General features: G+C 43.1%; 1 protein-coding gene across 2 annotated transcripts in view; it reads left to right on the top strand.

Annotated features, from left to right (window-relative positions):
* Positions 1-18753, top strand: part of chchd6a (coiled-coil-helix-coiled-coil-helix domain containing 6a) — a 73990-nt gene extending 55237 nt beyond the window's left edge. For both annotated transcript variants that reach the window (XM_070910519.1, XM_070910520.1), the window contains exon 8: positions 17571-18753. In XM_070910519.1, coding sequence (XP_070766620.1) covers positions 17571-17591 — 21 coding nt within the window. In that variant the 3' untranslated portion in view covers positions 17592-18753. The remainder of the gene's footprint in view (positions 1-17570) is intronic.
* The last annotated feature ends 4377 nt before the right edge of the window (positions 18754-23130 follow it).

Here is a 23130-nt window from a genome sequence, read left to right as displayed (position 1 = left end):
GTCTCGGTTAGCCAAACGATTCTTCTTCGTAACATTCCGTCCTGCCTCGGCGGAGGAATGTCTCCTTTGCCGACACATGTAAGTTTGTGGCCCCCTAAAATTTGATGGTTCAGATAGTCACCTGAGGAGCCCCCTGCTTGTTCCATGCCGTTTCAGGTGAACGGCATGGCAAGCTATGAACTTTTAACAAACCGAGGATTATCTCATAATTAGGCTGACTCACTTATTTCAGTCGGCATTCTCCTCCCCTCCTGCTGTCGGCGTAAAACCAGAAATTCTGATATGGATATATATATATATATATATAGCCGTAAGAATGATATTACATTACAAAGACCAAGAACTCTTTCAACATACATGTGGCATGTGCATATTGTATTAAGACAGAGTTGAAAAGGTCTGAACCTATCAATTAGTGCATGTTTGGAAAGGCAGAAATGGCAGACACCATGCTTTGCACTGCAGTGAAAGCCAGACATCACCCTTGACCAAGGGTCAGCGGTAGGAGGACTTGATGACGAGGTGTCAGGTTAGTCAGCTGTGATACTGCGAAACATTTTCCAAAAATTACCCAGCGCATCGAGATTTGGCTGTCCTTCTCCCACGCGAGGGGCATTCATTTCCACTTTTAATGCCCCTTTCTTGTGCTTAGCTAATAATTTAGGTTGTTGGACTGTCAGTCTTTGACAGTCATGCCATCCAGGACTACAGGTAGGTGAAATAGCGGGTAGGAGGTTTGACTGATGTCATGTCATGTGTGCTGTCCATCAGAGGCCGCTTTAGAGACTACATAAGAGCTGTGTAAAGATGGAGCTTTTGTCAGAGTGGCAGAATTTGCACATGAATCCCTCACATTTAAAATTTAACTAGATTTTCTTTTCTTTTTTAGGTAATAATGTCTTCTTATAACAATAGGGTTTTATGGGTGGGGGGTGGGTGGGGTGGGGGGGGGGGGGGGGGGGGGGCAGAGAGGGCAGGCCGACCCAGGTCCCACTTGTGGTGTTTTTTTAACCATGAATTTAATTTGACTGTTCTTTTTTTTGTACTGATTTAAAACGTTCACTACTGCGAAAGCATATATGAAAACAACCAGATTTAATATCATGTAGTCTACGCGTCTATTGTTTACCTGTACCCAGTAGTGGAGGTCAGATCTGTAACCAGTACCACACTGTAAAACTTAATCCATTTATGCATTGTTTGATTTTGTAAAACATAAGAAAAAGAAGGGAAATTGTCCACAGTTATCCAGAGTTCAAAGTGACATCCTCACATGTCAACAAGCCTATACCTTTCTGCTGATACGCGACTATTAATTCGGTTAAGCTCAAATTGGACATACTGTTGAGTACTTTAACGTTTTTACAATGCATATTTTAAATGTTCTTCGTATGTTTTGTATGTAAAATCTTAATTTTTGAAGTAACTGTAGCTGTCAGATAACTGTAGTGGATTAGAAAGTACAATATTTCCCTCTGCAGTGGGTGGCACCGCCGCGTGGGAGGTACAGCGGGTTGGTGGTTCGATCCACATGTCGAAGACACTGAACCCTAAGTTGCTAAGTTGGTGAAAGTGTGCGTGAATGGGAACCTTCTGGAACCGTCAAGGTTGAAAAGCGCTATATAAGTGAAATCCATTCATCATTTACAGCCAAAACTGGACATTAATGTGTATTTTATCAGTTTGGAGTTAACTGAATGGTTAATTATCTCGGAGTCGAACCGGCCGTCATTGAGAAATTCTATATTTTTGTGTGTGTGTGCGCGTTTCATGTGGTGGATTTTGCGGCCACGGCAAGTTGTTCTGCTAATCTTAGCGTAAGAAATAAGCCGGCAAACACTGCTCATTGTATTCATACTGTAGTCAAGCGGTTGACGGTGAGGATGGTCTTTTTTTTTTCTTGCTAGTTTTAAAGAGTAAAATCCTTTGTATTGATCAGTTCAGACCTGTGGCGTACACTCGCCTCGGCACTGAATCGTTTTTTTCAGATTACTGTGTGGCCTCATGTTTCACTGCGGTGAACTAGTCGTGAAGGGCAGCGAGGGCGGTAACGGCACGCTGGGTGTGGTGAACCTGATGTGGGTGTTTTTGGGAATATTGTGCCTACTGCTGCAGCAGCACCTGTGTATGGCAGACGCATAGACTGACAGTCACTATGATATCGTACTGGTATCATAAACCAACTGTTGAGAAGCTACTGTACAAAAGAATGTGTCTTATCATATGATATTTAAAATCCATATATATATATATATATATATATTATACTGAGAAGTGTTTGCAGTATTCTGCCTCATTCATGTAAACGGGCTGTGGACAAAACATTTGAGCAGGGCAGTATTATAGTTAATGCAGGAGAGCTTTCTGTGGACCCACAGAGGGATGATACTGCATTTCTTTAGGAACATGGTTGTGATTCACAATGGCCAGCCTCCATTGTGTGTGTGTGTGTGTGTGTGTGTGTTTCTGAGCTGTATGATTCCCTGGTGATAGCGCGCCAAAAGATAAGCGGAAAGAGAAAATAGTTTCATCAAGTTTTTTGATAAGTCCATTCTCAAAGAAACCCCCTATTGACAATGCTGATAATGCGGATAATAAATCTGTATCTGTTGCCGATCTGAACGCACACTGACTTTCGCAAAGCCAGTGAATCACAGCGGTGTAAAACCTAATATTGATTTCTTTTTTTTTTTTTTTCTTTTTTCTTTTACCTTCAGTTTTATTGTTGATTGAACAGGAGTCATGCCGCCACAAAGATCACAGCGGCTCAGCTACTCTGCCGGCACATAACAATATAGACAAACAATCTGAAGGAAAATACAAAGAGAAGGCTGAGGGCGAGGAATTGTATTGAAGAACAAAACGCACATGCTGTAGACATCCAGAGATCTAGAGTCCTAGTTGGGAGGAAGTGAAAGGCCAATAACAAGCCAACGGAACGGCCTTGAGCAACACTGGACGTAGAAAAAGAAAAGAAGAAGAGCGGGAGGCCGCTAAAGCATGACAAGGAGAAACAATTATGCGTGAAGTTGAAAGCTGCGATCGGTTTTAAGTGGAACAAGATATGCAATAGACTGCAGTAGGAGGGAAAAAAAATCTGAAAGAGATGAGGAGATGAACCCCCGTGATGAGGAGTGATGGTGAACACCGAGCAATTGAAGAGGCGAGCAGAGAAAACGAGGAGAGGTGAGAAGAAAGGGATGAAGACGAGGAGGGAGGGGGGGAGGGGGGGGGGTAAGTGGTTATGGAGGAAGGGTTCGAGATGGACAGAGGATGAAAAGATGCAGAGTGGGAGAAAGAGATGGCAGGCCCCTCAGCAATCAACACTAATGAAGAAAAATGAGGGGCTTCAACTGCTGCCTCGGCCTGCTACTGACCACACACACAAAGTTTCACACACACACACACACACACACACACACACACTTTCATTTTAGCACATACTCCTCACTTTTTGACACAAAATGTCTGAAGCGGACTGCTAGTCGAGCTCCACATTCACCTCACTGCCGTGGATGAATGAATATTACAAGCGTCTTGTAGCTTTCTTTAAACTAGGCTTAATTAAGGAACGGCGTTTCTCTCAATTTTTATATTTGTTCAGAGAGAAGCCTTCTCAGATTTAAAAAAAAAAACCAACCCAGGCATGGGGAGTTTCACACCAAGCCTCTAAATGAGTGTAGGTTGTTTAATTGGGGCTAAAGTCTTGCAGTATTTTTATATCCTCTTTCAAAGTGCAGAACTTTTCTACAAAGTTGATGTACCATAGAGGAGATAGCACTTTTTTTTTTTTTTTTTATCCTTTGACACTCTATTTGTGACTCTGCGCTTTAACCACTGTGACTTTCTACCCACTGCAGAAAACAGGAATGAAACTTACAAGTAAAATAAATATTAAATCTTAGCAAATTGTTTCAGTAGTGCTTTTCCACGGTCTTTGCTGAGGTGTTGAATTGATTTAAAAAGGTGACATTCATTTGGAGCACTTTTTTTTTTTTTTGTCAGATTCTTGTTTCTGTTCTGCTCCCAGTTGAAGGTCTGTTTGTGCCTCATTAGCTGTGACTGCCTACAGACGAGGGGAAGGGAAAAAAAAAAAAGCTTTAAGGAATCCTTGAACTTTTATTCCACCCCAGCTCACAGTGTTGAACAAAAGTTGATTAACACCGCGGTATAATGTGACGTGCAGTGATGAAGGACTGTTGACCAAAAGTTTTATTTTCCATGTGTTTTTTTGTTCCTGAAGTAGAAGAGTACCAATGAAGGTGTTTATCATTCATTCTTTTGCTTGTGTTTATTTGTATGTGGTGACCTCTGTCTTACCACATGCACATCATGGACATCATAGAAGGGACCGAAGAAGGGACAATTACAGGGATAATATTGCTGCTTTTATGGAGCTTTGATGCACGTAGGACGGTGGTATGTCCCGGCGCGCTGACACGCATCTACATAATGCCAGTTTTGGGAGTCACATAGAAATCAATGAATGTGGCAGGGCTTGTTGCTTTTTCAAGAAATCAAGAATAAACAATGTTCCGCTTCAGAATCAGCGTTGTTTCATAAATTCATGTGCCTCTGCCGCCTCACTGGGTGACGAGCTAACAGGTGACTTCAGAATGGTTGTTAAGCTTTTAAAAAGTTGGTAAAAAACGTTTAAATTGTCAATTGGATTCTGGGATATATTATTGTCTATACCATTATTACGGAAGCCCAAGTGAGGCAAAATTCTGGTGATCCATTTTCTTTCCTGTGTTCATGCCTTAAGAACAGCCTGTTACTTTAAATGTTATTTTTTATCAAGGGGGGGGGGGGGGGGGGGGGGTTGGTTGGCAGGTGAAAAACATTTAAACTAAACTAGAAGACTTAAAGCCTTCACGTTTTCTTCCTGGTGGATTTTAATTTCTCCCTGCACTCTAAACACAAGATATGTTTTGTGTGTTAGCAAGTTGCGGAACATTACTGTCATGCGTCTCTTTCGGCTAGAAATGTATTTTAACTGCTGCTAATCTGCCAATACACAGTATGTACCTTGTGTTTACAGTGCATGGAGAAATAAATAAAAAAAAACAAAACATGAATGCGTTTAAGTCCTCCTTAGAACATGAGGTAGTGGTGCACTTCAGCCTCTTGTGGCCCAAAATGAGTATTACAGCAACAAACACAATAAAAATGATGTTGAACTTTTTTTCACCTGTTAAGTCATGAACACAGGAGAGAAAACAATTTGGATCAGACTTAGAAGAGCCCCCACTTGTCTCTCGGGGCTCCCGTGCATTATTAATTGAACCCTTTGGCAACTCAAGAAGTTGGCCAATTTCTGCTATTTTAGTTTCTTCTGTTTTGTGCAGTGTCTTTATTTTTCCACAAAAAGCCAATTTGACTGTTCAGATGTAGCTAGCTAGTGCTGTACACATTGTGTGTGTGTGTGTGTGTGTGTGTGTGTGTGTGTGTGTGTGTGTGTGTGTGTGTGTGTGTGTGTGTGTGTGTGTGTTTACAGCTCATACTCTGATCTCAAAACGTACTAGGGCGCTGGAGTAGTGTGTGAGCATGTTCGGGATGGTAATATTTTGCTTTCCAGTCGAGTCTGAGCCATGATGAGCTATTTCAAGCGTGGTTGATTCTTACAAGCTCAATTTGTACGAGTGTTGACTCAAAGCATAATGAAGGCTGCTCGTAGCTGGAGAGAGGTTAGCGCAGGAGAGAGCAAACAAAAAAAAGTGAAGAGAAAGTGGAAAGTGGGTTTGTTACAGTAATGTGAGTGTTTGTTTTCATGTGATGGGGGAGGGGGAGGGGGGGGGGGGGGGTTACGGCGAATGTTCGACAAATCCAATGGATCCAGCCGAAAAGACGAACTGTATAATATATATTTTATGCTGTGAATTTCTCACTCATGGCCAGAATGACCGTGTGTGTGTGTGTGTGTGTGTGTGTGTGTGTGTGTGTGTGTGTGTGTGTGTGTGTGTGTGTGTGTGTGTGTGTGTGTGTGAGAGAGTGTGAGAGTGTGTGAGTGTGTGAGTGTGTGAGTGTGTGAGTGTGTGAGTGAGTGAGTGAAGAGTTTAACACTGGAGTCATGGATTTCACACACACACACACACACACAGCAGACAGAAGAAAGACTTGAAGACAAGAAACCAGGCAATTTTACCTTGAAGCTGAAATACTGTGTAAGACGTGTCTCTTCCTCTTCTTTTTCTTTTCTCTACTTTGTTTCTATACAACATGACATTATTTATTTCTTAAGCAATTGCTTGCTTTAACAGAACACATTACTTCGCTGCTTGTCAGTGGCCACAATGAATGTGGTGTATTCTGTGAGGAAGCACAGAGAATGAACACACACACACACACCCACACAAGTAGACTTACATCAGTGCCTATGGTTTGCAGAAAAGTTTTTTTTGTCAGTTGGTTTATCTGATTGTTCGTCAGTTTGTTTTTGCTGTAGCCTCTTTTTTTTTTTATCTATCTTTAATGAACCTTCCTTCATCTGTCAATTTTGTTTTTCTGCCTCAGATTTCTTTAAACCAACACCTTTCATCTAGCTTCTACGTCTGTCTGCAGCTTTTTCTTTTTTTTTTTTGCTCTGTGTTTATTCCCACTCTCTTTGTCTCTCTTGTTTTGTGCCGTCTTCTCCTGTACGTTTTTCTAAACCCTTCTCTTCTTTTTTTCTCAGCCACTTCCTTCACTCCTCTCTCGCCGCTTCGCTGTTGACTTATTGATTTCATTTTTATACCGTTGGCAGTCGTCGTTCCCTCCGTCATAAACCATCAGCGTTGCCTTCAAGCCAGCATTGATCACTGCGCAGCCAATCACAACCAATCACCGCCGAGCCTCATTATCCGCTCTCGCTCTTTCTCTTTTGTTGCTCGTCTTGTCTTGTATTGTGTCCTCTGCGGGTTATGTTTTCTAATCTAGTTATTTAGCACTCCGGAGAAATAACAACCACGTACAGCATGTATTTAGGTAGTGAATTAGGCTTCTCTTTTCTTTTTCTTTTTTTTTTTTCTTCTTCTTAAAAATAGCTCACTCAGATGGACAGCAGAGGGCTTTCAAAGAAAACTGCATCATAAAACTTTCAGAAATGATCAGAACCTTACCCTCCGTGTTGCAAAAAAAATAAAGCTTTCACTGTCCATGCATGTGTTTGCGAGGCCGGCTTTGACACTGAACGCGCGTGCCTCCGCCACCCTTAGCCAATGTTGTGTTACACGTGGAACTCTCTCTTACTTTCCCCTCTTCCTTTGAGGCACATGCCGCTGGCTGGAGTCTCTATCTGCCACCTCTCTTTCAGTCGCCATCCTTCCCTCCCCTCCCCTCCCTCCCTCTCTCCCTGCCTTTTGTTGCACTGCAGTGTTTCGATCGAACAGCACATCAAGCCAAATCTAGAGCCTCTGTTTCCTCTTTCATCTGCCTCGTGGCCCTCAAAGCTTTCAAACGAGGGGTGAGTTGGGGGGGGGGGGGGGGTAGAGTTGAGGGTACTCACAATTGCTTCCTGAGGGAGGCATTTTCGCCAGCTTTTGTGCCCCCCCTCGCTCGCTGTACCCTGACCTTTCTGAGCACCACCACGCCTGTCGGCTCGCGCCACCAGACCCCCTACTCCATCCTCTTTCTGCATTCTCCGATGGGGGTCGCGATAATAATTCAACACAGCCCTGCTTTGTGTTCCATTGAAAGCCACCTCGGCTGCATAAGCAATTGACACACTCTCTCTGGGCGCATTTCACACCAATATTCTGGTCAGCATTTTATCGCCCCCCCCCCCCCCCCTCTTGCGCGCGCGCGCTTAGCAAGAGGTTTTGTGCAACCAAGACCACCAGCTGGGATAAGAGAGGACCACAGCGGGGCTTTTAGGTGGGTTTTTCACTGGCTTTTGTTGCCTCGAAGCAGCCGCAACATTATCGGAACAGTCCACTTTGTACGAGCCTCTCTTTTGTGTCCTGTTGTCACTCAATCCATCTGTCTCTCCACCTCCTCTTTCTCTTTCTCTTTATGAGTCGAGGCCTGCCTCTTCTTTGTGATTGCTCTCCAATTCACACCCCGTACTCCCAAAGAGATCGATTTTTTTTTTTTTTTTTTTTTTTTTTCCTTCTCTGGCCTTTTTGTAAATAAATAAATACCATTGTGTTATTGTTTGCTCCCAGAGCTGTGTTGACAAGTTCACTTTCATGAGAAACTTTGAAATTGCTTTTTTTTTTATTTATTTTTTTTTTTATAGTTGCACTGCAGTTATTTACAATTCTTTGTCTAGCAAATGTACAAAAGGCAGCTGCTCATTTGTATTGTGCTAAGCAATGATTTACGGACTTGTCATTTGTTGTGTTTTTTTTTTTTGGTCCAAAAATCATCTGTGCTTCCAATTGACACAATTCAAAGTTAACAAAGTACAATTAACCTGAACGTAGTGTCTGCTACATCTGTTTACATTAACTTCTCCCACTGCTATATTGTGTATCTAGTGGCAAGAGGCTAAGGCTACACATAAGTTATTACCTCTGCCTTTCAAAACAGCCATGCTCGCGGCTCTGCGAGGCTGTACTTGGGTACAGCGGTGCTTTCAGGCAACGGCTAATGTCAGCATGCCAACACGCTCACAGTGATTAAGCGCATCTTTATTTGTTTAACCGTGTGTGCGGTCTTAATTATGTGTGCTAGCGTGCTACTTGGTTTCACGTTAATTTTTGAATGTCAGGGGACCACCGAAGGGACCACCGTCCAACATTTCATGGCAGTCCGTCCAATAGTTGTCGTAGTCATTTTACTTTAAAAACAAAAAAAAAAAAAATGCAAATGAGAACCCCATGGTGGCGCTAGAGGAGAAGTCAGGCAATCACTACGGTCATTAGGATTCGTCATGCGGGAATCATGAACGTCTGTACAAAATTCGGCTCCGATCCACCCAGTAGATTTGTCATGTTCCACTGGATAAATGAAAACTTTGAGCTGCAGGTGGTAAATGAGAACTAGTGGAAGTAATGGACAAATTGGACACTGCCATTGAATTGACATTATATATATATTAAGAGTAATATAGTAGGGGCTGTAATCTTTACATTCATTCTGTTTTGACTAACGTGCTGTATGAATCAGAGTCAGTTTAGTTTTAGTTTTCCCCGCATTCAAACAGTATCGCATCTCTCCTCTCTGTGACTGAAGTTTTTCACTCCACCTTCAAGCATGACCATTCCAAACCACTATAATATATTTATACTTTATTTCCCCTTCTCTATCAACGAACAATAACGCACACATATTACATTACAAACCCAGCAACTTCACCGCAGTCAAACGTTCGGGCGTAACTGATGTCGCATTAGATGTTTACCTGGTGGCTTCATGAACAATTTGAAATTGCCCGTATGGCACAAATTGATTCATTGATTGTGCCTGATTCTTATGGTGATCACTCCTAACCGTCGTGCTGATTTGACCATTACTTTGATAATAATCAGTTTAGTCATTTATCAAGCAAAAATTCTAATCATGTTTCCCCGCTTGTCAAATGTAAAATGTAAATTGAATATCTTTGGGCTTCGGAGTAATTGACCATCTGAAAAAAATAATGAACAGATTAATTGATGATGAAAATATTCGTTAGTTGCCCTCCGAGTTCCTGTATTTTTGACAGAAGTGGAGGAAGCTCGTTATCGAGGTAGCCTCAAATGAACTTTGTTCGTGGAGACAGTCTTTTGCGGTGCGTGTTCTCCTCCACATTCCCCTCCTTCTCCATCCCTGCATCCCTCAGCAGTGGAGTGGTCAGGCCCATCAACCACAGAGCCTCAGCCTATCACCTGGGAGCCCCAATTGCCTGCCAGTCATCAGATAAAATGGATTTCCAATTGAGTCAAGGCTCCCAGGCTGGGTCAGGCAGAATGGAGAACAGGCAGACTTCTGCTTCTCTTCTACCGCTCCTGACTTTCTGTTTGTTATTTGTTTTTCTCTCTCTCTCTCTCCTACTGTTTTCACCAACCCCCCCCCCCCCTGTCCTCCTTCTTCTCTCTCCACTCCTCTCCCTCTCTCTTTCTGATCTGCTGGCCGGATCCACATGAAGTGAAAATGGGCTCCTTGTAAGAGCCCAGATACCAGTGCGCTATCTGGGAGGCCATGTGATGCCACCCCAGCAAGTCTCCTTAGTCAGTGACTACTTTAACTCAGGATGGATCTTCAATTAGAGCCACAGGTGGGAAATCCATTAGTTTGTTAGTGGGTGAGTTGTGAGGTGTTACCAGCGTTTTTTTTTTTTTTTTTTTTTTACAGTAGAGGTGCACAGATATCATTTTCAGAATACTAATTACTTTTGCTGTTCATGCCATGGTCAGTAGTGCACCGTTAAACAATTGTATTATTCTCTTTGTAAGTTACATTTAGTCATACAGTCGGCCTTCCTAGACATTACACTGAGACCTAATGCACAGCCTGGTGCACAAGCATCTAAAGTATTAAGTTGCATTCTGCATTTTTCATTTCACATATCTCAGTAATAAAGCTTCCCATTAGCTTAACAGAGACTAATCTTCTGGGGTCTGATTGACCACTCTTTTGATAATTGATTAAACTGAATGGGGTTCCTGCTTCTCAAGTGTGAGTATGTTCTACTTTTCTGCGTTTTATGTTATTGTGAATTCAGTATCTTTTGTTTTCCGGAGTAATTGATTCATTGAAAAAAATATGAACAGATTCATTGATGATGAAAATAGTTATTAGTTGCCCCCCTGTATTTTTGATAGAGGTGGGGACTGTGCGGAGTGGAGCTGATTGTCCACGTGGCTTGAAATGAACTTTTAGTTAGTGGAGGCAGTCTCCGACACGTTCCCCACTTTCTCCGTCCTTTTGAGACGTTCGTCATCAAGTGGCATCGAATCGCTGCAACGCAGACATTTTATTTCACAGCGAACATGCGTGTGCCTCATATGTCTTATCTGCGCTGAAGACCTCCGTTGTTGCCCGAAAACTGTTAAAAACACCTCAGTGAGCCTGAACGCTGTAGCGCTGGGTGACACGTTCCTTCATTAGCATCAACTTGGCCACTGTTGTTTATTTTGAGTGGAGCCCACAGACACCTTCCTGCTGCCATAAATACTCATTACGAGACCAAATTGTGCATTAATCCACGTCTGAAAATAGTCCCCAACGAATGCACTAATTTGTTCTTTTTGAGTAACATTTGCCCTGCTGGTTTAGGAAATGACTTTTTTTTTCTTTCTTTCTTTTTTTTAAAGAAGCAATATGTTCGTTACCGTTTTTAAAGGTTTACGTCTTCATTAGGAACCAATTGGCTTCGAGCTGGGCACAACAGGCAAGTAAGGGAAGTTGGAAAGTGCTGAGAAGTGTACTAAAACGTTGTTGGATTTGGTGCTTCCGCAAGATTTATTGACGGTGAGAAAAATATAGCATTATATAATATTAAGATAAGACTACGTAGCCTTCGCAGATGCATAGAGTAAGTCTCCATTTTAGAGAAGGAAACCATAATACAGGTTATGTATAATCATAAATGCCCTTCTCATTTCTCTATTCTAGAAAGCAAACGTCTTTCTTTTTTCCTTTTTTTTTGAACATCCACTTGTTTTGTAAATTAATTTCAAAGGAAATATTCACATACTTTTTAAATTGTCATTGAAAATTGCATCAAAGTGATTTTGAAAGTTGCCGTCGCTGTGCAAGATGCAAGTGACTGACAATTGCATATCGGAGATGTTGTTTCACACGCAACAAATTGCGACCGTTGAGGTCAAAGGTCACTACCTCCTTTCCTTCAGTGTATGTGTATTTATGCAAGCACATGCTCGATATTTCCCTCTTCCTTTGAGTGATCGAGAGCTTTATTTCTCTTGAGTGAGCAGTTCATAACCTGTACTGAAGCTTTGAGTGAAGCTAATTTCAATAAATTATGACTAAGAGAGAAAACGTATTTCCAGGTTTGCATTTAAGTCCTTGTACTTTATACACAACGGCTACAACATTAACCCAGTGAAGTGTGGAATAGAGCAAAAAGGAGAGCAGATGGAGGGAGGGGGGGGGGGGGAGATGACAGGAGAAGAGAGTAGATGACAGAGTGGAGCAGACTGGAGAAGGGTGGAGAAGAATGGAAGGTGAGGAGAGGAAATCGGAGGGTTGAGCTGAGAGGACAGAAGGGGGGGGGGGAGCAGGATGACATTTATCATCCTGCTCTGTCAGTCTCTCTGTGGGTTTTAATAGTTTGAGTTTCACAGCTGGAGCAAACTCTGTGGTGCTTAAGTTACAACAGATACCATGCCCTCTCCTCACGCACATACATGCGAGTGCAGTATATACATGCAGTCTGTCTCTCTACCGGCTGGTTTCAGGTCAGTGCACCCCCAGCCTTCAGTCAATTTAGCTCATTGCATCGTTCCACACGGGTTACTGGAGCTATAGGACTTCAGTGGGACCAGCAGTCATACTGCAACAACCTCCACCCTGTGCTGGCGTCCAGCCTCTGAAGCCAAGCAGGGCTGAGACTGATTGATTTCTGACTGTGAAACCAAAGCAAATTTACATTAGATGTTGGTGTTAGCTTGATTTTATGATAAAGAACAGACTCCTGTATTAATTACTGGATTGGTTGATGCAGTGTTTGTTTTTTTTCTCAATCAAAGAAAGCACAATATTAAAATATCTGTGTTACAGGCATATGTTAAATATGTTAAACAAGCAAACAAACAAATAAATACAGTCTAATGGTGAGATTTCAAGATGGGGGGGTCTGCACCCAGCAGTGGTGCTTTGAGCCAAATGCTAATGTCAGCATGCTAACATGTTTTTATTTACCAACACGCTAACATGCTGATGTTTAGCATTTTAGTTTAGTGTATTAGCATGCCGCTAATTAGCAATAAACAAAAAGTAGGTATTTGATCATAAACCAAAGTAATGGACAATGTAAAAATTTGACCTGATGAAGGCGGCAGATTAAAAAGTCAGAGAATCACCAAAGTTATTACAACTTTCTGTTACAAGGGGAACGTGAATCTGTACCAAATATCATGGCCAGCCTTCCAAATGTTGTTGAGACAATTAATTCAATACCAAAAATGTCAAACTCACGATGGTTTGTTGAGATATTTCGGTCTGTATCAAAGTGGTCAACCACCCGACACTGGTAGACCCCAGCTGCTAGTGGGATTCGTTTGACATCACCAAGCTCCGAAAATAAATGACATTGTGGACACATCTGTATCGCTTCAAAAACTATGACCAATAAAATGACCACATTACAATCTTAAGGTTCCAATACAATAGGAGTCAAACACACTTCATTGGAAATGGAAAAAAAGATCGAGTGACACAGCAGAACACAAAATATACACAAGCCCAGAGAATGAATCTTAATGACTCTAGTTATCGCCTGACTTTTCATCTTGTGTCACCAGAAAGTCAAAGTTTGCACTTAACCTGTGAATTATCTCAACATATACCAGATTTTTACAGAAATACACGGTTACAAGACAATGTATACTAATGACTTTGGTCTTTGATCCCCTAACTTTTCCTCTAGTGACCTCTTTTCCTCTTTTTGAGTGGTTTTGAGTTACATACTAATGACATTCCCATCAGCCTCAGCTGCACTTTGTGTTTGGTGCTAATTAGCAATAGCATGTCTAGCATGTTAGCATGCTGACACCAACCAAAAATAGAATGCATGATATATATTAACTGCAAACATCAGCATGTTTGCATTGTCATTATGAGCATGTTAGCCATGCCCATTGTTACCATTTAGCTCAAAGCACTGCTGTGCTTAAGTGCAGCCTCACAGAGCCGCTACTATGGCTGCACCCTTAATCTTGCTAGGTAATATAGATATACACTATATTGCCAAGTATTGGCTCACCTGCCTTGACTCGCATATGAACTTAAGTGACATCCCATTCCTAATCCATAGGGTTCAATATGACGTCGGTCCACCCTTTGCAGCTATAACAGCTTCAACTCTTCTGGGAAGGCTTTCCACAAGGTTCAGGAGTGTGTTTATGGGAATTCTTGACCATTCTTCCAGAAGCGCATTTGTGAGGTCACACACTGATGTTGGACGAGAAGGCCTGGCTCTCAGTCTCCGCTCTAATTCATCCCAACGGTGTTCTATCGGGTTGAGGTCAGCACTCTGTGCAGGCCAGTCAAGTTCATCCACACCAAACTCTCTCATCCATGTCTTTATGGACCTTGCTTTGTGCACTGGTGTACAGTCATGTTGGAACAGGAAGGGGCCATCCCCAAACTGTTCCCACAAAGTTGGGAGCATGGAATTGTCCAAAATCTCTTGGTATGCTGAAGCATTCAGAGTTCCTTTCACTGGAACTAAGGGGCCAAGCCCAGCTCCTGAAAAACAACCCCACACCATAATCCCCCCTCCACCAAACTTTACACTTGGCACAATGCAGTCAGACAAGTACCGTTCTCCTGGCAACCGCCAAACCCAGACTCGTCCATCAGATCGCCAGATGGTGAAGCGCGATTCGTCACTCCAGAGAACGCGTCTCCACTGCTTTAGAGTCCAGTGGCGGCGTGCTTTACACCACTGCATCCGACGCTTTGCATTGCACTTGGTGATGTGTGGCTTGGATGCAGCTGCTCAGCCATGGAAACCCATTCCATGAAGCTCTCTACGCACTGTTCTTGAGCTAATCTGAAGGCCACATGAAGTTTGGAGGTCTGTAGCGATTGACTCTGCAGAAAGTTGGCGACCTCTGCGCACTATGCGCCTCAGCATCCGCTGACCCCGCTCCGTCATTTTACGTGGCCTACCACTTCGTGGCTGAGTTGCTGTCGTTCCCAATCGCTTCCACTTTGTTATAATACCACTGACTGTGGAATATTTAGGAGCGAGGAAATTCCACGACTGGACAGGTGGCATCCTATCACAGTACCACGCTGGAATTCACTGAGCTCCTGAGAGCGACCCAGTCTTTCACAAATGTTTGTAGAAACAGTCTGCATGCCTTGGTGCATGATTTTATATACCTGTGGCCATGGAAGTGATTGGAACACCTGATTTCAATTATTTGGATGGGTGAGTGAATACTTTTGGCAATATAGTGTAGATCATTTTGTTGTGTGCCCACTCTTTGTCTGATGTTATTTAAGTTTCTGTAGAATGAAGGTTAATTCAGATTGTGTAAATACCGTCATCACAGTCTGTTAAATGTGTCCACCTATTATTAACATGATCCTTCCTTGAAGAAATATGCAGGAAGGAGAGAGGCGCACTCACTGAAATGACTCCCAAACTGCAACTCCATGTGTCTGGAGTTGAACGCGTCACATCAGCTTCTGAAAAACAGGCGCAAAAGCCCGACTTTATCTGGCCCTCCGTTTATTGTGATTCTGTTTGGGAGATGAAGAAGTCAGGGTTGATTTTCCCTGTGGGAATCAGCTTATATTATCATAGCTAGGAGCCATGTTGTTAGATATTGTCTCTCTTGGAAAGCATAAGTAATTACTACTAAGGCGACAAAGAGTTTATTGACATTCTCATAGAAGGCCGATCACCTACTATTTAATACCCATGAGCGTCCCCATCATCCTCTATAACTCAATATGTTCTGTTGAGACCAGCTCACTAACAAGGTGCTGTACACCACCTAGCTTTTATTGATCATTTTGATAGGTTCCACTCCAAGGAATAGGTCTGCATGGCGACAAAGCTTCATTCAAATTGGCTAGTTATCACCATGGCTTTGATAGGCTGTGTCTCTCTCTCTGGATCATCTTGCCAAGATTTCAAGGCGTTCATTGATCATAGCCATTTCATGGGAGAGCACACAATCTTGAGTGAAGCCCTCTCACGGTATTTAAGACAAGGTTGTACGCTGTAGCTTGGAATCATGTAAGATGTTGAGTTCTCTCAGGGACAATGAGGTGCTAAGGTTTCAAGGACCTTTGGTTATGAACGGAGGTTGGTCTGCTTGGATCTATTGCTCGTAGCTGTTTTTCAAATAGAAGTTAGGTAGGTCCAATAGGCTATCGCTCTCTTGGAGGTCATGGATCTCACCTAAAGGAACAGAAGGCTAGAATTTACCTGAATCTATCTGAAATGGGTTCCATGTAGATCTCATGCATAATAAGGAGTTCACCATCGAGGCTGGTCCCCAATGTAACCCGTGTACATGCCAAAAGAAATTGTGTAACTCAGATAAAACATTGCTCTTGTAACCTTGATATTGGAAAAAGGTTCTTCTCTGAACCCTTAAAGAGGGTTCCATTACATGTGGGTCCTAAAGGGTATCCCTTTAGTAAGGGTTGTAACCTCTAAACAAGGTTTTCTATGGGAACAAGCAAATCGTTTCAAATGGTTCAACCTCGTATGTCTGCCAGTAAGTAAAAAGAAATTGCAGCAGAGAGCTAGATATGCCTGCAATCATTTAGAAACGGTGTCGCTACTACATGGGTTGTCCACTAGAGAGTAATGATTTTTAAACTTTATCATTTATAAAAAATGGTTGCGTATGTTACGTTCTGTTAAAAAAAAAAAAAACATTATGGCGGATACAATTTTTTATTGTCAACTTGTATTGGTCTCAACAATCCTTGGAATAAACAACACAGACTGTGTCCAGTTTGAAGAGGGACCGACCGAGCCTCAGGAGGACGAAGGGCCCAGGACTGCTTTAAATGCATCAAGATAAGCTGATGAAAGAGAACAAGAAGAAAAATGGGCTCTACACATTTACGTACATGTTCACAGGGTTATTTTAGTGAATCTCTTTCTTTCAAAATAAATTGTGCACGTCGTTATGAGTGGGAAATACTGTGGGCTTTCATAATCTTCAAAATGTGGAAATGGACATCTGGACATATTTAGGTGTCGAACAGGCAACTCTGCTCCTCCCCATTATGAGACTGTATATATGCGTTTCTGATGATTGGACAGACTTGAAGAACTGTATGATTGACTGTGTTTGATGCCAGCCAATAACACACCCTCTGTTAATATACCCCCCCCCCCACTCTACCACATTCCCAACTTTGCTGCTCTTAAAAATACCAAACATGCAATGAGTGTACAAAAATCATTTAACCAACAAAGAGATTGAACCCTTAGCAGAATGTACCGGGTGTAAAAGAGGTCTTGCAATCAGAACTTTATTGTATTGGAGACTTTTTAAAGTAGCATGAAATTTTAAATATATTTTTAAAAAATGTTGATGCCCAAACTTCAAGTGAATTGACCAAAAAAAAAAAAACAGCAAAATGAATTAATATGTAAAGTCCTATAAAATTCTAACAACAAATGCCCGATCCAGACTGCATCGACAAAGAGTCCACAAGTTATCAAGAGGGGAACTTCGCATCTTGCCTACGTCCTGCAGTTGTAATTTGTTGTGGAATAGCGACGTAGAGCCGAGTAACGTCAGTCAACAGGTTCGCTTCTCTCCATTACCGAGATAATCCCTACTATTACCAGGTCTGACCTTTCGGCCGTGGTCCGTTAAAGCTGGAGGTTTGCACAAAGCGTCAGCAGCCCTCGCACCTAAGTGCATCTTCAGAGGGTCAGAGGGTGTGGCCGGACTGCAAATGGACTAATTTCTCGATTCTTTTCTGTCTTTTTCTCTTAGAATCTGCTGGTAAGCCACTGATGAAGAGGGGGAGGAAAAGGGTAAAACTGTTACGTGACGAAAGGCTTTTACTTTGGCGCTAAGAGCGGCTCCTTTTTCGCTTTCCTGTTGTGAATTATGAGAGAGTTGATTTGCTGTTAGCAAGCCTTGTTTTTAACATTTCTTCTTATGCTTTTTATCCACTGTATCATCCAGTAAAGTTGCTATATTATTCTGCACAGCTGCATTCTCCAGGGAAGATTTTTGAAGAAAAAATAAAACAAAATAGTGCATGTATTATATTCACGCTCGTAGTCAGTACACTTTCAGTTCCGTCACTTACGAGATCAGCAGAAAGCACTTCTAAGGTTTGAGTTGTAAAGAAACATTCAGGGTCATTCCTCCATCATCTGAATGTGAAAGTCAGTTTACATCCCAACCTCTGCTGCTTTTGTTGAGATGAAAATGAATAAATAAATGAAATACATTTCAGGTGTGAGGTGGCTCGAGTGCGTAGGGACCACGCTTCTGTCGATCTCTGACTGAAAGAAGAACTGATTGATTTTTTTATTTTTTTTTTATTGCGTCTGAGTTTTATGGTTTTGTAATTTGTGTAACGCCACAGGAATCGGCTCAGGTAACCCCGGCCTCAGTTCATCAGACCTGTGATGCGTTCTATTATTTTATTAAACCCTTCATATCCCAGTGACAGTCTCGTTTGTGTCTTAAGTTTAGCTCATGTGTACATTTAGTTATTTCTCTCTTTTAATTCTAAAGTTAGAGCCCGACGCGAGCTACACCTACTCTGTTGAATCCTCTATGGCCAAGGCGCTAACTGCCACGTGGATTTCTCCTGTCAAAGCCAGACTACAACTCACAAGCCGAGTTTTTACTTCGAAAAAGAGCGAAAAACGAAATTTACTAGAACTTCTAGGAGTTTGAGGGATCAACGCAGCAGACGAGAAACGATCTCATTTAATCTCAGCCGAACAGGAGGGAAGTCGCTGACGACGGAGACCTCGCAGGGGAGTGCAGACGCGGGTTCGCTCGGCATTCTGCTCAGTGATGTGTAGGACTTTAAGAGGATGTGTGATTAACGGTGTCGATGAGTTCCGGCATGAAGCGAAATAAACATGAATTACTAACAAGGGGATTGGTGGTACTAAATGAGATTGTGTTCATAAATAAAAATCTGTGGAATATATGTCTCTCGCCAAGTTTTTTTTGTGTGTGTGTGATCGCAGGGATGTACTGTATTAAGACAACTGGATACCATGTTCCGAGATGGCCCCCCCCCGTTCATTCCAGTGAAGACCGGCTGGAAGTTTTCTTCATATATGGGCCCAGAGAGCATATGTATCAGGTCCTTCTCTGGCTTTGTCAGTGGACCCCCGATAAATAAAACCCACTCGCGCCGTTTTGCAACATGAAACCAAATGTTAGTGTGCGATTATTCACCAACTTCTTCATCATCAAAACAACATGACATTGTTGGGCTGCGCTGTGAGCAGATAACACCAGTTGCTCTTCTGTTGTATTTCTGACAAAGGAATTGTTTCCTGCCTCCATTCTTGGAGACATGTAGTATTAAACTGCACTTGCTGTTACCACCAGTGACCACGGCTGTCACCAAATCTGGAGGTATCATAATTTTAAAATGCGATTATACAAAAATTGTGTGTGTGTGTTTGAAATGTTTTTTATTGTTTTACAGCTGTTTCTTTGTAATGATCACAGACTTGGTCCATCCAGGTCCGGCTCTGATGCATTTTTACTGTCAAACGGGTCAAAATTTGTCATTCGTCATAAAAGGAGCAATCGAACGCAGACGAATGAATGCTGTTTGAATGAAGACGAAAACATTCAGTGAGGGATAACGGAGACAGATCCTGGTTCATGTCGGCAACAATACAAGAAGACAAAATGCACACGCTGTTCAGAGGCCAAACTGTTGGAGCAATCATTCATATGAATTTATAAAAAAAATAAAAACATGTACAGTATTTTAAAAACCAGCAGTTGAACCCAAACTAAAGAATGGTATTGGGATAAGAATTTTGAAGCAGAAAGCATAAGGGTTAGTAGGGCAGCACACAACAGATGACGCTGAATTTTGAACCGGAAGGCCTTTAAAAAGTAGTGAATGTGTATTAAACAGCTATATAAGCTTAATAATTAGGAGGCCAGAGAAGGAGACTGCTGTCCTCAGACCTGAGCTGCAATTAAAGGGAAAAACAAAAGATTTTACTTAGATTGAAAACGGCAAACGGTTTATTATTATTCCAACATATTCTAATTCACTTGAAAAAGAAACGCGAGGACGCTGTATGGGCTTCATGGCGGGGGGGGGGGGGGGGGGGTTGGTACAGAAGATGCCGCCTTTGAGCAACGCCGAGGTGTGCCCAGGTGTGCAATAATGTACTTGATTGACTTAATGCAACAAGTTGGACTCGAGTGGCCACATTTTCTCTGCTTGGGGTGATTCTTCCTGAGCTGCGGCTCTCAGTCCTGCGGTGAGGCTGCGGTAATTGGCTTGGAGTCGGGCTGGCAACGCTCTGCTGCTATGCACCTCGCTGTCGAGCCGTTGCTCACAAATACGCAGACGCATTCGGGCACTGGCGGCCAATCTTAATAAAAGAAATGACACCGGAGGGCAGGGGGGGGGGGGAGAGGGGAGGGGGAGGATGCGGTCACGTAGATGTTGCTACGGTAACAGCAGTTAGCGAGGGCCAGGAAGGCTTGAAGGCAGCAGGTTAGAAAGGAGAAGTGAGGAAGACAACATTCGCCGCATTCAAATGCATCCTCGCTCTCTCCCTGTTGATCCTGTGTCATACCCAATTACCACTGCAGCGAGGGGAAGGGGTGGGGGGTGGGGGTGCAGGGGGGGGTTGTACAGAGAATACAGAGAGAGAAAGAGGAGTCTTCTGATGTCTGCTTGAACCTTTCAGAGAGATGCTGCACGTGCGCGCGCCGAGGTAAACACCCACGCCTGTCATTACACGTTTACAAGGGGAAGGCATCTCCCTCTCATCTGCAGCTTCAAAAGAGCGCGTGACAGACAGGTGGAGGTTTCGCCGCGCGACAACTTCCCAGTGAAATGCAAGCGTGCGTGGAATGTGTATGGATTAGAGACCCAGCTATTCCACACGTTTGTCCTTTGTGTGTGTGTGTGTGTGTGTGTGTGTGTGTGTGTGTGTGTGTGCATTGTACAGTAATAATAATGCGAATCCATTTGATTGACATGTCCGAATGAAATTCCACCAACAACTGTTCTGGTTTATCGCAACTTGGGTCTCATCGCCAGGGTTTCTGGCCGTCTTTGCATCAGTTGCGACAGCATTGTACTCGCCGCAACAAAGTCAAGACGTGGGAAAGGAACAAGATTAGACGGGTCGCAAACAAGCCAACGCGTTTGCCAGATCATCGGCTTTCAATTGAAGTGGAACCCGAGATGTTGGTGATAATCCCTCGCTGCACAGGAAGAGCTGATCCGGGAGATTCGTGATAGATAGATGTTCGCAGCTTTCGGGTCAGTTTTTCGGAATAAATAAATGTACTTCTCTTCCAAATCAGTTTGGCTAACCGGTACTTTAGCGTCTGGCAACATGTTCCCAGATCTCAGCCAGGGCCGGATTCTGTAAATATAAACACAATATATATACTGAAATAATACATTTTAACTCGCCGCCCCGCTACGAGATGGGGCCCCAAGTTTAGGTACGAATGCAGGTGTCATTTCAAGGTCCCTATCAAATCACTCATGTGTACAGTATTAACAGATGCAATGAATTCAGTGGCCACGAATGACCCAGAGCAGGCCAGTGGTTCCGATCCCCAGCGCCTCCTGTCCACGTGTTTTAAGTACCCTTGAGCAAATTGTAAGTTGGATAAATGTGCGATATAAAACGCTGTCCATTTAACCACAAACTAAATTGCTACGCTGAGGTCTACCGAGGCCGCTGCAGGTGTTATTATTATTATTATTATTATTATTATTATTACCCATGGGAATAAAGGACAAAACTAAAACATTGTATTCATTATGAATTATCCCTTAAATGTAAATAAAGGTATCTAACACATACCGTACTACCCCACGACCGCATCCCAACTGTAACGCGTAGAACATAAACCTGTAAGTTCAAATGCTATAACAAGATAATTTAGACATTTTGAAAAAAATTTTACAATTTGTTGTTGTTTTTTTATTGTGATACAGGGAGATAATTGTTTATTTGATGCACACACACACACACAAATACGTGCACACACGCTTTTACACACCTGCCACAAGGGAAATCAATGACTCTTCTCCCCCCATCAGATTATCAGAAACACTGACATCTATTAGCTCGACACTCCATCTGCTAACACTTGTGTGTGTGTGTGTGTGTGTGTGTGTGTGTGTGTGTGTGCGCGCACTGCTCTGCAGAGGCCTTCCTCACTGCACTGTGCCTCCGATTAAAGACTTCCACCTCTCTTAACGCCATTGGAGGGATGAGGAAAGGAAAGGGAAGGCGGTTGAGGGGATGAGAGACGAGAAGAAAAACAAGGGCAGGGGAGAGAGCGCTCTGCTTAACCTCCGCCGTCTGACGGAGCAGGCGAACGTGCAGCGAGAGAACGATTTAATCCTCCTGTAGTAGCCCGGATTAGCCCTCCGATTTATCACTGCCTCGCTCTTTTCTCGGGGGGCCTCGCTGTCATTTTCTCTCCCCCTGTCGTCCCTCTCTCCTTTCCCCCTTTCCGTCCTTGCTAATGCGTCTGAGTGGCTTAATGCTGTTAAATGTGGTGACTTCCCTTTATCTGCCTATTGTCATTACTCTTTCTTAGGGACAAAGGGCTCCTATAGTGGAGCCTCCGCGGAGCTACAATAGCACTGACTAAATAACTTAATGTCCATGAGCAGCGAGCCCAAAACGATCTGTTAAAGTAAAGATTGCCACTTTAAAAGAATATTAATACGCTTACTCACTTTTTTTCGGAGAACGAGGCGATGCACATCAATCTCTGTCTGTGTGTCTGTGCGTTAAGTACAGGGCTAGAGCAAGGATGCGTTTAGCCTAGCTTAGCATGAAGGTGTCCTTGTCACTTACCTTGGTTCAGGCTGGCTGGCTGGCTGGCTGGCTGGCTTGTCCACCTTCTGGGCTCCCGGCGCAGGTGTTTCGGTTCAATGAGTGACCCCGTTAACTGGCGACTTTTCAGCCACTTTCAACAAGTTCCATAACAAGCAACGTTCAGAACGCACACGTTTCCTCAAGGCGAATCAGATCAGGTATGTTTTTGATGAAAGACTTAACAAAGCTATGTGTTCCCTTGCTGTGTTTGGGCAGCGTGAGACCGAAGGTGATGTGTGAGAGCTGGCAGCACTGATATAGCATCTCCAGCTATAGCCCGGGTTGGTGGCCCCGGGCAAAGTCAGCAAACGCAGGTTTTTGGTGTTCGGCGCTGTGCAGCCAAGGTGGTGCCGAACCCGGCAACCTCGCTGTGGTGTCAAGACTTTGGGAAGCTGTGCGCTGCCGCTGTCCTGGGCTGTTGTTCGCCGATCAACAGTCCCGTCATGTTAATCCTTCATAAACCGCTA

This window comes from Enoplosus armatus, chromosome 8 (genome assembly GCF_043641665.1).
Source record: "Enoplosus armatus isolate fEnoArm2 chromosome 8, fEnoArm2.hap1, whole genome shotgun sequence".
NCBI lineage: Eukaryota > Metazoa > Chordata > Actinopteri > Centrarchiformes > Enoplosidae > Enoplosus > Enoplosus armatus.
This window is presented reverse-complemented; position numbering and strand designations above follow the sequence as displayed.